Consider the following 16055-nt stretch of genomic DNA (forward strand, 5'->3'; position numbering starts at 1 on the left):
GGGTATCACTGAAGAAGAAGGAAGAAGCTTTGGTCGAACCCGCCTGAGTCGCAGGAGAGGGAGTCGAGATCAACGTCAAGCATGGCACGCAACGTCGTCTTTATAGAACTCTGAGACTTTCGGGGCCACCGCCTGGCCCATGGCCAAGCCATCCCGACTACGCCCGTCAAGTAGATTCATTGACGGCCTAGGGGGCACGGTTGGGGGGATCCACACCTTTGGAAAGCCGTAGATACTTGTTTACGCCGAGCCTTGATGAGTGACGAGGGTGGGCACCGGGGGGAAGAGGACAGGACGGGATGGGGAAGAGGAACGCTACGGATACGCTTGCGCACAATAGCCGCCACGAGTACCACGACCAATGGCCGGATGCTAGTTGGTCAAGAATGGACGTGGAGGAGCCGCTAAATCGCGGGGTGTGCTTCAAAGATGGGTTTTCTGGGGATATTGGGGAAACCGTGTCAGGCTTCCAGCGTTCCTTGCGCGGAGACTCCAATCACGACTCACGCTACACCAAATACGGGGGTGGGAAGAAGAGAGACAAACACGGACAGCATGGGGCACCCCTCGGCCATCCGTCCGGCAGAGAGGACGAATTCAGGCACTGACGACGAACCAGCGAGAGACAGAATACGGCCGGGGTTATGCCCGCCCTCGTCAGCCCCACGGTATTTGGAGAACTTGGCAGTTGGAGTTTTGGGGGTGTTTGCGAAGAATTGAAGACGCGTTCGAGATCAAGTTCGATGACAAAACTCAACAGACGATGTGCGCCCTTCCAGGCACCGTTCGACCATCGACCACGGAGTGCCTGGGTGGGACTATAGAAGGACGTCGAAGAGGACAAGATACTGGCTGCACATGATTAGAGTCTTCTGCGTGCTTCTGGCAATTCCAAGCTGATAAGAACGCGGTTTCCACGCAGTACAGGGGCCGCCTGTCAGAAGATTCTCGCACATGAGTTGCCCGTGGGGAATTGACGGGTTAGGTGGGGTTTCTGTGCGCTATGTCTCGAAATACCAGAATACTCCGGAATCTGGCCGTGGATTTGCAGTGCCGAGCCTCCATGGATTTGGATGGGGGCTGGCCGGCCAGGGGGTGGCCTCTCCCCAACACGAGTCAGGGGCCATTTCCAACCTGCATTAACACTTTCGTCATAGGCTAGGAGGAGGAGGCCAGGACATGGTTGGCGTGGAAATTTGAACCGAAGGAGCCTCACCGACGGCTGTAGGGCCTAGGGTGAGAGGCTAGGAGCTTTCTTCCTCTTTTACACTAACAAGCAGTTTGCCCCGACGCACAGATTTCCTGAATTCACGAAGGAGGCAATGCTTTTATCCCCCAACTTCCCTACATCGTCGTGATCGTCCCAATTTTACGAAACTGCGACAAGGCAGGACGAAAAGAGACTGAAAGAGGTGGGAGTCAAATCATGTCGACGACATGTCTGGTAAGTCGGCCCTATTCGCTTTGGCTATTCACCCCATTTCCCCAGAGTTTGTCGCCCACGCCCGACCCTCCGTGATCCGTGTTCTACCCCGGATTTCGCCTAAGCAATCAGAAGTTGTGGAATTGCTGCTGACTGAGATATCTGGGGTTGGCGATGTGGAATCTGTGGGATGAGATGACCAAACTGGACTGCCTGCCGGTCGGACTTTGCATCCCATTCCGACTCCCACCGTACCTACGTTGGCGGACATACTCAACTCCAAAGCTAATGAACATGAACAATAGACTTGCAAAAAGCAACATCTCAAATGCGCGTGGGGCACAGATGACGATGCGTCTCCGTCTTCTGCTCGGCCCGACGTCCACTTGAAATCATGTATTCGATGCAGAGCAACTGGCAAGGACTGTATTCCGGCCCCCGCAATTCGATTCAAGCATGCCACTGAGTAAGTGACGGCCAAATTCCTCTCATTCCCTATCATCAACTCTGGCAAACTTGTACTTGGCTCTGTGGCACCCCAGTCGCTCCCCGCTCAATTGCGAATTACACTACACAATGTGCAAGTTGCGACATTGGTGAAGCAAGAGTCAAGATTTACGCAAAGCGGAACCGAGATAATGGTCTCGCCCGGCCCGTTTACCACTACAATACGTTGTACCCCCATTTCGTTTTCGTCACGGGAACGAATCTGCAACTCTAGACTCCGTAATGCGCCATATTGTACTGCTTTTTTTGCGGGAACGCTGATCGCTTACTATGGGTTTTGTCTCGCTGATTTAGGACGCCGAGCGCTACGGAGCAGACGTGGGTGCCCTATCCGCGGCGATGTAAGTTTACCAGTCCCACCTCCAAGACCTTGCAAGTTGGAGAAGTTGGGGAAAATGAGGAGGAAATCTACGAGCAAAAACGGCGAGAAATGCCTTGTTTGGAATCATCTTGGAACGAAGCTTATCCCGACATCGTTTTCTTTTCTGTCAAAATTGCCTAACTCGGTCACATAGTACACTTTGTCGATGAAACCCAGGAACTTGAGGCTCTTTATTGGTCTGAACACGGCAGCCCGCCGCCGCAACCACAAGCGCAACCGCAACTCCATCCACCGGCAGCACTACAGCCGCAGCTTGCACCAGCGGAGGGTCAGCGGGTACCACTGCCAGCGACACATCCTGATCCTGGCTCATCATTATCATCATCCGCGCTGTTGGTGGATCTAGAACAACAACGACGCCGAGAACAACGGCAACCCGATGACGCCGCATCCGCATCCCCGGCTCCCATCATCGACTCGCATAGCCGAGATTATCGTGATGCCCGGCTTCTAGTCCCGAGTCCTTACAGCCAACCCGCCTCTACGCCGGCTGCGAGTTGGAGAGAGGTGCAGGTGCAGACACCAACAACTTTGCCATCTGTTTACAGCGCTATTCCATCTGGGTCAACTCTCGGGCTAGCCAATTTTGAGCATCATGACGACGTCGTGTTTCCTTTCACGCAGCCTCATGAGGTGAGGTTGATGAAGTACTATCTAGAGTACATGTGCACCTGGGTGAGTGGTCATACGCTTTTTTACCTCAGGAGTATGATCTGGCAACTCCTCGGCTGTTCTAACCCCCTTTTTCAGTTCGATCTATGCGACGCAAGACGGCACTTTGCAATCGTCGTTCCCCGAAGAGCAACAACATGTCCAACCCTCCTCAACGCAATCTTCGCCCTCTCCTCCCGCCACCTCAGCCTCCATGAACAGTATGACCCCTACGCCTCGGACCGCTACCACCAAGAATGCCTCAAACACCTCACTACCATCTCAAACGACTCGTCGGCCCTCACGAACGATGACCTCCTCGCGGCGACAATCCTCCTCCGCACCCTTGAAGAGCTCGATGTCCCGCTCATAGGGACAGACCACGAGGGCCATCTTCTCGGCATCCAGCTCTTCATGAACACGCAAAACGCATCCGCCCTCGACCCGCCGAGCTCCCTCCGACAGGCTTCGTTCTGGGTAGGCCTCCGGCAGGAAATTACCATGGCGTTTGCGACGCAGCGGCCGATCAAGGTCAAGCTCGACCACCTCTTCATTGACCGGTCCTTTTCGCCGGCTGATGACGATTGCTGGGCGAATCGCATCGTCGTGCACTGCGCCGAGGTGGTGCAGTTTTGTTTTGGCGAGGTGGAGAACCGCAAGAGTGAGTATCAGCGGCTGGTTGAGTATGACTATAACTGGCTACGCGCGAGGCCGCTTTCTTGGCTGCCTATCGCGTACTCTGAGCCGGACCTTGCTTCAGGCTTGGTGTTTCCGCAAATCTTTTACATTAATCATGCAGTCGGTTAGTCTTCTCCCTTCCCTGAAGCTAGGACTTATTTTCCAGTCTTTGCTCGTGGCGACATGGTGAACGAGCCCACTAACATAGCCTAGTGATCGGAAATGTGCATGGGGCGTTAGCACGAGCGCTCTTGATGTGCCACGACGAGAGCATTCCCAAGATAGGACCTAGTCGAATCCGAGCTCGAAAAAAACTAGATGTAAGCGGTTCCAATCATTCTAACAATCTCGACCTGAGAACTAGCTAACATGGGAAACTTAAGAACGACATTCGTATGCAAGTCCGAGAACTATGTGGCGCCGCGCTATCAAACAAGCAGACGATACCAGCCATGTTCACGGCCTGTATGGGTGTTACAGCGTGCGGGGACAGGTTCGTCGAGTATACCGAGCAAAAAGCACTATTGGATATTTTGGTCAAGACGGATGTTGAGCACATGTGGCCCACTGCTTCGGCACAGTCACACTTGAAGAGGGCGTGGGGGTGGGAGGACGATTCATGACTGAATATGTCTTTGAGTACTCAACATAGTTGCCTACTGTACCTTGCAGTAATACCACGTTGATGTTTTTTGTGTCTTTAGTCACAGCATATTACATGAAAAGATCGGGATTAGGATTCCGGTAATTGCTCGCGGGTGTGCCTACATGTCTTATTGTGGATGGCCAATAATCACGACGACTATTCCGTAACAACCATGGACACAAGGGCACGTACAGACAGGACTAAACGACTTCATTTCCAGTCATCTGGTCCCCCTCATTACCCCGTACCCCAGGAAACCGGCACCAAGGACAGGGAAAGGGGAGGGGGGTGAAGTACGGGGAAGGAATCTGGTGATCCCGACAGAGCGAATCTAGGCAATGCGGAGGATCAGAAAGACTCAATCTACACGGACATTACCCCGTATCCGCAATGCGGGTAATCACGTATTACCTACGCGATCTTGACACATGCAGGGCATGACCAGTTCTGGAACGCACACTTGTCGGCTACCCCAGGTTCCCATCGTATTCAACAAGTTTTTTCTTAGTTTATTCTTTAGCTTTGGGATATTGGGGTATATCCGTAATGTACAATACTTAGTCGCATGGTGGCGAGCTTATACGCGGAGCTCGGTCTCGTTCACGTAATCTGGCCGTAAGACATAAAGACCGGACAAAGTTGCCGTGGGAGCCAAGTTCAGAATCGGGGAAACTTGCCCCGATAAGCTGAGCAACCAATGCGAAGCTCTTTTTTGTTCATTTCCAACCCCCCACCTGCCTCATTCGCAAAAAGGGGAAAGTGGGCTGTCTTACACCGGTTGCAAGCCAAGTTTCGAGATGCCTCAAAGCTTTCTCACAGCTCAGCATTGCTGCAAGTTCACGTGGGCTCCTCGACGCGTCTTGACTCCTGAGCGCGCTTTTGTGGGATTCCGACATGCGCTTCCACTTTCCCACTGGTCAATCGGCATGAGATGGTCCCCTCAACGGCGTCAGAGGTGCCCCGCGATGGAGCTCTTTACTCGTGTCGGGAAATGGTTTCCGATAGAGCTCCGAGGACGGTGAGGTTCCGTATGAAAGGCTGTGAGATATAAGACGCCAGAGGTCCCTAATGTTTGTAGAGCTATGTTAAGCCGTCCTCGGTACCTTTCGACTCCTCCCAGGTTGTACATTTGCGCCAGTTGTCTTCGACTCGAGAGGAGAAGCATCCCACCGGTCCTCGTCACCGCCATTATTCGTACATTCCCTCATCTTTAGTACCCTTACGACCGTCAAGCTCCCGTTCGATTTGCGCACCAGAGAAGATAGACATAGACATAGACCGCAATCCACCCTCCTCACGATCACAAGTCAAACCCTGGACACCGGACTACACTACGACCACCTCAGTAATCACCACACGAAACGTCACCAGAACCGCAAAGAAAGCAAAATGTCAACCAAGAAGCTCCAAGTAGGCGTCGCAGGCCTCGGCCGCATGGGCAAGCGCCACGCTCTCAACTTCCACCAAAACGTGCCCCGCGCAACCCTCGTCGCCGTCAGCTCCCCCGACGCTGGCGAGCGCCAATGGGCCGCCGAGAACCTTGCCCCCCACGGCGTCACCGTCTACGAGTCCTACGATGACATGCTCGCCCACAAGGAATTGGAGGCCATCTGTGTGGCGTCCGCGACCTCTGTCCACGCAGAGCAGGCCAACAAGGCCATTGAGAAGGGCAAGCACGTCTTGTGCGAGAAGCCATTGGGCACCACTGTTGAAGTTGTAAGTGTCTTGTCCTTCCCACCTGAACATGTGCGGTTGGAAGGGAACTAACAACATGGCCACAGTCACAAACCGTCGTCGACGCAGCCGTAAAACGCCCAGATCTCAAAGTAATGTGCGGCTTCTCCCGCCGCTTCGACGCCTCCTACCGCGACGCCCACGCAAAGATGCAACAAGGCCTCATCGGCCGCCCCGCCATCCTCCGCAGCCAGACCTGCGACGTCCTCGACCCCTCAGGCTTCTTCGTCGCCTACGCCCAGTTCTCGGGTGGCATCTTTGTCGACTGCAGTATCCACGACATTGACCTCGCGCTCTGGTTCTTTGACGAGGAGACCACCAAGGTCAAGTCCGTCCACGCCGTGGGCATCACAGCCGTCGAGCCGGACTTGCGGAAGCACAACGATCGCGACAACGCTGTTGGCACGGTCGAGTTTTACGATGGGCGCATCGCGTATCTGTATGCTTCGCGCATGATGGCCGCGGGCCAGGAGGATTCAACGGAGATTATTGGTACCAAGGGCAAGTTGTCCGTCAACCTGTTGCCGGCGGAGAACCATGTAAAGATTTACACACCGGGAGGCATCCGGCAAGAGCTGCCGCAAACGTACTGGGATCGTTTCAGGGCTGCTTTCACGACCGAGGCGATTGAGTTTACCGAGAGTGTGTTGGAGGATAAGCCTGTGCCGATCAAGTTGACTTCAGCAGTGGCTGCTGTCAAGATCGGTGCGGCATTGCAGGAGTCAATGATTAAGGGAACCAAGATCTGGTTTGACGAGCAGGGCAACCGGACGGAGAAGGCCCAATTGTAGGCAGTAAATTGCATTCGGTCTTCTTGGCCTTGATCTATCTACAAGGCTACCCTGACATCGGGAAGTCTGTATCATGCCATGATTTTCGTGATGGCCGCTACTACATTTCACTTGCCGCCTCCATCATCATCCCTTCTGAGACTTCAATACCTTCAGACCATCATGGTCAGGGATACTTGATCCACAAGGGTTTGTTTCTTGGGTGGAAACCTTCAGCACTGATGTGATGTCAGTCATACTCTGCGACGTTCTGTAGGGATGTCCATACCTTGTACCAATAAACACGTGTTGGATGCCTCTGTCCTCGAATGCATCCTCTCCTAACATTCCTCTCGCTCATCCAGTAATTACTCACACAGTATCTTCGGATACTGAATCCCGGCCAAAAACTCGCATGATGCTGCGTCACTGAGTTCCCTGATGAACTTCGGGAGATCTGTCAACTTCAAGAAGGTTTGCAGCATTCCTCCAGGTTGTCCCCTTCGAGGTTGAAGTTTGTTCGTGAGCTGGGGGAGATTTCTATGGTGACGGTGAGAAGAAGGCCTTTGGATAACAGAGCAGCCAGTGGCAAGGCAGAACCCCGCACCACCAAAAGTTGAACGGCTTTGGCAACTCACCAGGAGGCTCGACTATCAGCCGGCCTTTTCTTATTTGCTTCGCCGTTGCTCTACTGGCTTTCCAAGGGCTCGGCTTCACTCTGGTGTGGAAAGACGAAGAGGTACTCTGCTGAGCGCAGCTGGTGGAGGCTTTGGTGTTGGGTGTCTTACTGCCTGATGCTTTGACACTCGGCTCTTTGGAGTGCTCTCCTTGGGCACCCTCAGAGAATTGGAAGCTTCGTGGTAGGTCTGCGCTGTGGAAGCCGTACGGGCGACTTGGCCGCTCCGGAATGGCGGGAGCAGATGTCCCCTCGGTCTGTGTGACTTCAGACCCGCGCAACACGTATTCTCTTCGCTGTCTTTCGACGACTCCCGTGACAGCTGTCTTATTTCCCTGAGAGTGACTAGAAGCAGCCTTGCTAGTAGAGACATCGCATTGCCCTGGCTGCGGTCCACCAGAGAACTGGAAGAACTGGAACCCTCGAGGGAGGCTGTCGCGTTTGAAAGCGTAGGAGCGACTTGACCGCTCATAACTGGCGGGAACTGCAGTCTGCTCGGTCTGACGGGCACCGGAGTCTTCGGGCAGCGAAATTGGTAGGCATCCCTCTTGAATATGGCTAGAGAGATTCAACGATGAATTCCCCAAAATCGTGTCTTTCTTGTTTCCAGAGCCAACTTGTGCCTTCTCATCTTGGGATTGAGACTCTGGCGCTACACCAATGTGCGATGAAAGCTCGACAGAGGCAGACGTAGCGATTGATTTGCTCATCTCGGTGACCGGGACGGCTCTCTCACCACCCTCGCTGCAAGACTCCCAGTGAGTAGATGCATGTGATGATGATGATGATTGAGGGCGAACATTCGGAACAGCCCCGTTTCCAGTGACCACTTTCGGCGTCGCCGAAAGACTGCATACCTGGCTCTGGTTGATACCTGTTGAGATACTCTTGACCTCGGAGCTCTTTGCCTGAAAGTCGAACTTGAAGTCTTGCGGAATTTGGCTCACTATCGCACAATCAGCCTGTGAAACGTGTGAACAGGATCCCGAAGTATTTCGAAAATGAATCCAGAACTCGCCGAATGGCTGGAAAAAGACTTACCTCTGGCATCTTTGGAGGTGGGATTGGGATTCTCCGCCGTTCTAGACTTGTGCGCTGGTCCAGGGATAGACTGCGAAGAGTGTTTAGCATCATCTGGTCGACTGATGAACTCCGTGCCCAAATTTACCATGGATACGCGCTTTCTGGGCCGAGGAATCGTCTCATCGTCGGAGCATGGGTGCTGGTCATCGTTACCTGTGGCCGAAGGGATGGTTTTCGGGGTGTGCGGCAGCGGAATGTCTGCTTGTGTTCCTGCTTCGACTTCTTTGTGTCAGTGAAGGCGGAGCCGATATTCGACAACCAAGTACCTACCATAACGTCTCGGAATACCACTGCCATGTTCGATCACAGCTTGAGTGCCGACGTCACTCGCGCCCTTCACACTAGTCGCCTCCTTTGTAGCGTCTTCGAGTATCTCGATGCGATCAACAGCGGTGGAAAGAATCTCCAAACAGAATGCCGGGTTCTGTTTGATGAGGTCCACGAAGGTGTCCTGTTGAAGAAGCTTGAGGAGATAGGGGCTAAGTGCTCGCTGCATCTCCTCGTGCATGAAAACCCACAAGTCGTCCTGCTCGGCAATGATGACCTCGATGACGATGTAGAAATCTCCCATTCTGTCAGTGCCATTGGAGAGGATCTCGCCAAGCAAGTAGCCTGCCTGAAAAGCAATCCTCTCTTGCAACGGGAGAATGCCGAGTGTCGCGGACACCTCGTACAAGGAGAGGAGGTCTATCACTTCAGTCTTTTCCGTGATCAGGCTTTCTGCTGATGGTCAGCACACTCCGCCTTCGTAAGGCCGAAGAAATCACTCACCTCCAAAGTAGAAGTACTTCAAGACTGTGTTCAGAGCTGAATGAGGGAACATGCGCTCCTTCAGTGGAATCTTTCTCATTCCTTCTTTCTGGAGACGGCCGTTAGTAGTCAAAGCCACTTTGAAGGCCATGCGAGACCTCGCGAGACGATACGCTGCATGAGGAGCTTACCATCTGAACCATCTCTAGGATATGGTCGATCAAGCCACTCTTTCCGCGTACCGCCTTGTCATGAAGTTCCCATTTGCTGGCACCCATTGTAAGAAGAATGTCGGCGTCGTTCTTCGTCTCCCAGAGGCTATGGGACGTCAGCAAGGTGAAGATAAATAGACCCTTGGGGGAACTCACGATGGTAGGTCGAACTCCTCCATGGCTTCTTCGCCATACTCACAATGCGGGCTCTTCATAGCGCGCAAAAGGCCGCTGGGGCGTGGTACAATGCACAAGATATTCGAGACCAGAGGTGAGGAATGAACTGGATGTAAAAGACAAGGCCTCAAGGCAGAGTGTGAAGTCGATCGATGAAAGAAAACCGTTGTACAGGATAGACGCGGCAAGGTGGGTGGATGGGGAGGTACCGACCGTGGAGGTTGCGATGAGGGAAAGATGCAAGGCCCGAGGGTGGTTGGTGCCTTCCGTTCGATCGGTAAACTCCCTATCCCCTGGAGGGAAGGAGCGGTGGGTGCTTCTTGCCCTTTCCAAGCCAGACTCAACACGTACCAAATTGCATATGGCATCAATCCAAGAGCACTGGGATGATGCACCTTGCTGCTTCTATGCACAAGAAGCTCCTATCATCCATTTGAAGACCAATACAAGACTAGTTGTCCTCATGACTCTGTGTACGCAGTCTTGGACAGAACATGCCAGAAGCTCAAGCTGCTAGGAGACACCGTTTCTAATCACTAAGCGAACCACACCTCTCGCCTTATCTTGTGTGTTCCTATGAGTAGAAGCGAACTAAGATACACGTCCATCTCATGAACAACAGCCAAGTAGGTGGCCGACCCATGCCTATAACACAACCTGGCAATGAAAGAACCATGTTGTTTTGAAAGTCATCTTCAGATCGCTTTTCCTCAAGTACTCCACTCAGCTGCTCCAAAGTGACTCAACATCAACAGTGTCGAAGACGTCTTCGTCCTCGAACTCCTTATCCTCCCCGTCCATCCCGTCTCCGATAGCCTTACTAGCGTTGCTGCTGCTTTGATTGCCACCGTTCTCAATAGCCTCCATTCGCAAGACGAACTCCTCTCGGAGACGTACCAGGTAGCTTCTCATCGATGAATCATCCATTTCTGAGTTTTTCACCTGTTTGAGCTGTTCGTGAAGATTAAGTATCAGCTTGCGTCGGTTGAGCATCTTCCTCGCTTGAGAAGACTGCTTATTCTGTTCCCTTCGTTGATGCAGTGATATAGCAACTTCCTCGGCAACTTCCAGGAACCGTTTGGGAAATGCCATTGCCTTCGCAAGTGTGATGCCATAGAGCAACTCCTCAGTCTTTCCCGACTCAACTTTGTACATCATAGTTAACTTGGGTACGTTATTGTCCGTCGTCGAAACCTGCGTGACGAGACGAAGATTCAGCACTCCGGGACGATCGGCTAGGACGTCGGCTAAGGCATACTGAGTTAGCTCCCGACCAGGTCCACCTGTAGCGAAGTCAAGGTATTGCGCCAGGGGACCTACCAAGCTCTGTGAAGTGAGTTGCAAACCACACAATGGCACGGCTCTGTACAAGGGCTTCGGCTATGGCGATCGCGATAGCAAGTCCATCTCGAGTGCTTGTGGCTCGACCTAGTTCATCTATGATGACGATGCTCTTGTGGGTGACATTGCTTGGGCACGTCAGCACTGGAACCTCTCCTGCGTCAACGCTACGTACCTAAGGATGAAAGCCATCTCTCTCATCTCAAGCGAGAAGCTTGACATATTGGACTCAATATTGTCGTTGGTAGTCACCCGAGCGAAGATATTGTGTACAATGGGAAAACTGGCGTATTCAGCAGGCACGAAGCAGCCAATTTGTGCCATGATCTGGAGCAGAGAGATACTCTTGATGTAAGTGCTTTTCCCGCTCATATTGCAGCCGGTTACAATCTGGAAACGGTGCTCCTCGGTAGCGTAATAATCATTCGGTACAAAGCCACCCTTCAGAGTCTGCTTACGATCAGCATGTGTTGAGGCAGCCAGTGGGTAGGCCAAACCTTGTCCATGATGGGATGCCTAGCAGCTTTCAGCGCTAGAGTATCTGATATTTCCGGTCTTCTCCAATCGAAGGACGAACTTGCCTGTGCAAATGACGCAATCATGTCGAGCAGTGCGATTGAATCGCAGACGCGGTAGAGGGGCTGCAGTTGAGTCCGGATGCTGTCGATGAGGTCCTGAATAACCTTGTCACTCAGCATGACCACTTCCGCAACGGAGTCGGTGATTCTCTGGTTCAGTTTCTTGAGATGCATTGTGAGACATTCGATGTAACGACCCCTCATCGTCCGGTTGACAAGCACCGCAGGAATAGCCCGGTCCTCGAAATCCACTGCTCGCATTCGGAGGCTGTACTTGCGCCCGTTATCAAACCGTAGGATAGCTTCGATACTATGCTCGCCTGCAATCTTTGTTAGAATGAGGAGCGGACGGTGGGGGAGGGCCAGCTCAATTACGATTCAGCTCTTCAACATGTTTATGGACGTCATCGGTGTTTTCCTTATAGGCTTGTCTGGCAACATCGAGAAGCCCGTTGATTCCAGGCTGCTGCATTGTTAGCCAATTTTCAGCATCATTGACCGCAAAGCCACTTACTTTGACCGCAAAAGTTCTTTGATTTCGTAGGTCTAGAGCGCTTTTGACATAATGAACATCCTCATGAATATTCTGGTACACAAGCTCTCTGGCGGCTGCAGTCAACTCTGGCTGGCAGAGATCTCTGATTTTGGTGAGAAGAGGGCACGTGGCAGGGCCTAGCGCCTGGAACACTGGTGGAACGGCATCTATGAAGGTCTTGACCATCAGAACATGATTGATTGCTCTTTCTGACGCCTCAACGGACGGTTTGTTGGGGATGATGACAAGCTATCCCAGTCAGCAGGGCCTGGAAGATATCAGCAGTTATCGTGGTTCGGTACCTTGGTCAGCATGCTCTCGACATCAGGAAAAGCCTTCAAAGCTGCACAATCTTAGTCAGTCGCCGATGACAAAAAGATGGGAGAATCGAACCTGTTCGGACCTCTGCAAACATGTCTTGATTTGCAAGAAGTTCCTCCAATGCAGCAAATCTTGGCTCAAGGTATGACTCTTTTAGTGTAGACGGCTGCAGTAGATTACTTCGAAGTACCCGGCCGCCCATGGGCGTCATTGTATGCTTGAGAACACCGTAAAGGCTGTCGCTAGACGCCGCGTGGCGTCTATTTTGCAGGATCTCGAGAGACATGATGGCAGATACGTCAATCATCATTGTATCCTCCGAGGGCTGGTAACGAATGCGAAGAGAGTGTGGAACAACACGCACGGAGAACTCGGTCTCCAAGAAACTCATAGCCTTTACGTAAAGTCAGTGATTATGCTAGCGTTGATTTCCGAGGATACTTCTACCGCGGCAAATGAGCAAGTCGCATAAAAGCTGCCTTCGATAGCAACTTTTACAGCTTCTGCGTCTTCTCGGAATGCGAAGGTTTGAATACGATTGAGCCCATCCATCTCTGACCAGTACTTTCTATCAAGAGATGTGATCTTTGTATCTGGCATATGTTCCTCGATATGGCTGTAAAGCCTCGACTTGGGATTCGGGGGGCAGCACGAGCTGACGATTAGGAGATGGGTTGGCTCCATGATCTGAAGTTTGTGGAGAGTGCGAACGAAGAACCTGTTGTCGGAGATTTGGCTGAGAATGGCTTCTCCGGTCTCAACGTTGAAGAATACAATTCCAACAGCAGGAGTGATTCCGCGAGCCTCGCTCAGGGCACACACAATGGTGTGTTTGGCGCTGTTGGGCAGAAAAGGGGTTCGCGACGTGCGACTAGTGTGGGAAGTGCTCGGCCGGGTCGTACGAGGTCTCGATATAGTACCACTAGTATCAGTATCGTAGTCGTAGCTTGGGGTGTAGTAAGAACTAGACACAGGATCTTCCGCTGAAGATGGTATCGGCGTTGCCGTGTAGGAGCCTTCTTCTCTCGGATTTGCTGAGCTTGTGCCCGTTCTTGAGGTTGTTTGGGGGAAGTAAGGAGACGCCCTTCCGTATGGTGCTGGTGTCTGAGAAGGAGTGGTCATGTAACCCGTCGAAGGTCTCGGCGGCCGCAAGTATCGAGCATCCATCTTGTGGCGATGTGGACTACACCAGCCGAGATACTGGCGGTCTCGCAGTTCAGGATATATTTGGTAGACTACAGTGGTGGGAGGTGAGGCTTCAACTAGCAGAACAGATCGGGGTTATCCTTACTCGAAAGAAATAGATGGGGCGTCGTTGAGAAGAAATCGAAGAACCTCATACCAAGATCGCAGCAACGGGCAACAGCTCCTGCCTGACTTACATGGCCAAGCCGGGGTTGCCCCGGTCTTGTCAGGAGTGGAGCCGCAAGCACTAGCCACATAACCATCGGATGCACAGCCACTAAAGTAATGAGATGTCGGCCGGTGGAGTCAAGTCGTCATTCCCACGGCCCCGACACGCCAGGAAGAGTTTGCGACAGGCTTGGAAAACCAATCCGCACAGGAAGCCAAACCGCGTCGCGCCGCGACACCACGACTCGAACTGCCCATCTCGACCGACACCGATCCGGGACCAGGCTTTTGAAGCCATCGCGACATTGGTGTTTAGTCGCCCCGCCCCGCCGTCAACATGTTCGGCATCCTGGGCGCCCGCGACCGCAGCGACGGCACTGAGGAATATGCCTCGTTCGACGAGCTCTTCGCGGCGCTGAAGACGCGCATGCAAAAAGATGGGTACAAGGTCGTCAAGTCACGTACCCATCGAAACAAGGTCGGCGGCACCTACGAGAAAGGAAGCGAGGTCGTCAGATGTGATCTCGTCTGCGATCGTGGTGGCCAGCCTTACAAATGCACAGCGACGCAGCTGAAGACATCCACCAAGAAGACCAATTGCCCTTGGAAGGCCAAAGCCGTCAATCGTAAGACGCTGGGGAAATGGATCTTGACCATCATATGCAGCGAACACAACCATGAAGCGCGTACGCCCGACCCGCCGACCGATGAGGAAGATGCTGATGCGGAGGGAGATGCCGACGTCGTTCAGGACGTATCAATTGGTATGCCTCCTACCCCGGTGCAATCCGTTGTTCCTTGCTAACCTTCCTAGTTCCGGAAGTGCAAAACTCTGGTCCGGCGCCAGATCCTACAACAGCTGCCCTCCTTCTCATGGTGGGAGCCGCTCCCAATACGATGCGACTTACCGGCGAGACCTTTCACAACTTCAAGTCCGAGTACCGCAAGATGTCGAAACCTGAACGCCTGGGTATACTAGCCCAGATGCAACTGCGCATCGCAGCCATATATGCCGTCGAGAACGAGGATATGCAGAGACAAGAAAGGCAGGCTAGGCAGGAGAAGAAGCATCAAGAGATCGAAGAAAGTCGACGCAAATCGCAAAGCACACAACAGCCGCAGCAGCAACAGCAGCAGCAGGTACCACAGCAACAACTACCACAACCACCGCCCCAGCAACAGCAACAGCACCAACAACAGCAACCCCCTCAACCGCAACAACAGCAGCAGCATCAGCAAGTGCAACATCAACAATATCAACAACATCCCCAGCAGCACCAGCAGCAACAAGTACAGAATCATAATCTTGGCCACAATCATGGCCATAACCACAATCGGGTTCAGCAGCAGATGAACCAGATGTCCCGGGATGGCATGGCTGGTATGCCTAAGCACCCGTTTGAGCAGACAACCCACGATGAGCACGCGCAGTATAGAGATCGGCAAGCTGAGATCGAGGAGCGCAACCAGAGGACGATGCAGATGCGCGGGCAGCACCTTAACAACACCTTCCAGCAGCAGAATGCTGTCCAACAGACGCCTATTCCTGTGCCCCAATTCGGCATGCAGTCGGCGCAAGGTCAGCCGCAAGTGTTCCATCAGTACACTGCGACTCCTACGAATAATGCAATGTCAAAGGGAGCGTCAAGTGCCTCGCCGGCCACAGGCTCAAAGAGGCGTGGCCGGCCGAAGAAGACAGCTATGGACCAGACACTCGACCCCAGCCTTCACATGGGAAGATAGTCGCCGCTTATGCCGTTGGTCATTGGAAGAAGAGGAGGGGAGATTGTGTATGATGAGCTTGAGAGGGCTCAGTGTGTGTAATGTGTAAGAGGGTTACAGATACCCTACCGGATGGAGGAACTGGGGCATGGCGTTTATAAGGATACCAGCGCAGCAAGCTGGCCCGGACATACTTAGTTTTCTTCTCGCTGAAAAAGGCACAGTTCCGGGAGAGAGCTGCCAGGATGGCTCTCGGAGTTTGTTCATCGTCTGAACTGGGGGTCATTTTTATCTTGTCAATGCCCGCACTAACAGACAACATATTGTTTCTCCACTTGCAAATGCTAGCGATGACATTTTTTTAGACCGTTGTAGTGGGGGCGTCGCAACCACGGGCAATTTTTGACCGATGGTCCCTGGTCCACCTTCCCGCCTGCGCATCAAAATTTCTGCCCCACCATCCCGCATCGCCGTAGTCGAAATATTTCTGACAATTTTAAAGACCAAACAAGGACT

General features: G+C 52.8%; 5 protein-coding genes across 5 annotated transcripts; 3 read left to right on the forward strand and 2 right to left on the reverse strand.

Moving 5' to 3' along the window:
* Positions 1–1879: 1879 nt before the first annotated feature.
* CPAR01_05835 (uncharacterized protein) lies at positions 1880–4264 on the forward strand (the record flags this gene model as incomplete). The annotated part of the gene is made up of 5 exons (XM_060490111.1): positions 1880–1889; positions 2446–2987; positions 3063–3765; positions 3855–3961; positions 4025–4264. 5 exons carry the CDS (start codon positions 1880–1882, stop codon positions 4262–4264), a joined length of 1602 nt encoding a protein of 533 aa, XP_060351577.1.
* Positions 4265–5676: 1412 nt separating this feature from the next.
* Positions 5677–6812, forward strand: CPAR01_05836 (myo-inositol 2-dehydrogenase; the record flags this gene model as incomplete). The annotated part of the gene is made up of 2 exons (XM_060490112.1): positions 5677–6003; positions 6069–6812. The coding sequence occupies 2 exons, from the start codon at positions 5677–5679 to the stop codon at positions 6810–6812; spliced, it is 1071 nt and encodes a 356-aa protein (XP_060351578.1).
* Positions 6813–7257: 445 nt separating this feature from the next.
* CPAR01_05837 (uncharacterized protein) lies at positions 7258–9727 on the reverse strand (the record flags this gene model as incomplete). Its single annotated transcript, XM_060490113.1, has 7 exons — positions 7258–7355; positions 7430–8413; positions 8509–8769; positions 8821–9270; positions 9322–9409; positions 9492–9618; positions 9669–9727. 7 exons carry the CDS (start codon positions 9725–9727, stop codon positions 7258–7260), a joined length of 2067 nt encoding a protein of 688 aa, XP_060351579.1.
* Positions 9728–10412: 685 nt separating this feature from the next.
* CPAR01_05838 (MutS domain V) lies at positions 10413–13631 on the reverse strand (the record flags this gene model as incomplete). The annotated part of the gene is made up of 9 exons (XM_060490114.1): positions 10413–10972; positions 11010–11158; positions 11206–11480; positions 11528–11928; positions 11984–12074; positions 12123–12392; positions 12446–12486; positions 12537–12858; positions 12906–13631. The coding sequence occupies 9 exons, from the start codon at positions 13629–13631 to the stop codon at positions 10413–10415; spliced, it is 2835 nt and encodes a 944-aa protein (XP_060351580.1).
* A 523-nt stretch (positions 13632–14154) lies between these two features.
* CPAR01_05839 (uncharacterized protein) lies at positions 14155–15560 on the forward strand (the record flags this gene model as incomplete). Its single annotated transcript, XM_060490115.1, has 2 exons — positions 14155–14581; positions 14632–15560. 2 exons carry the CDS (start codon positions 14155–14157, stop codon positions 15558–15560), a joined length of 1356 nt encoding a protein of 451 aa, XP_060351581.1.
* Positions 15561–16055: the final 495 nt, after the last annotated feature.

Source organism: Colletotrichum paranaense, assembly GCF_030867605.1.
Source record: "Colletotrichum paranaense strain IMI 384185 chromosome Unknown Scaffold_4.1, whole genome shotgun sequence".
In the NCBI taxonomy this organism is placed as follows: domain Eukaryota; kingdom Fungi; phylum Ascomycota; class Sordariomycetes; order Glomerellales; family Glomerellaceae; genus Colletotrichum; species Colletotrichum paranaense.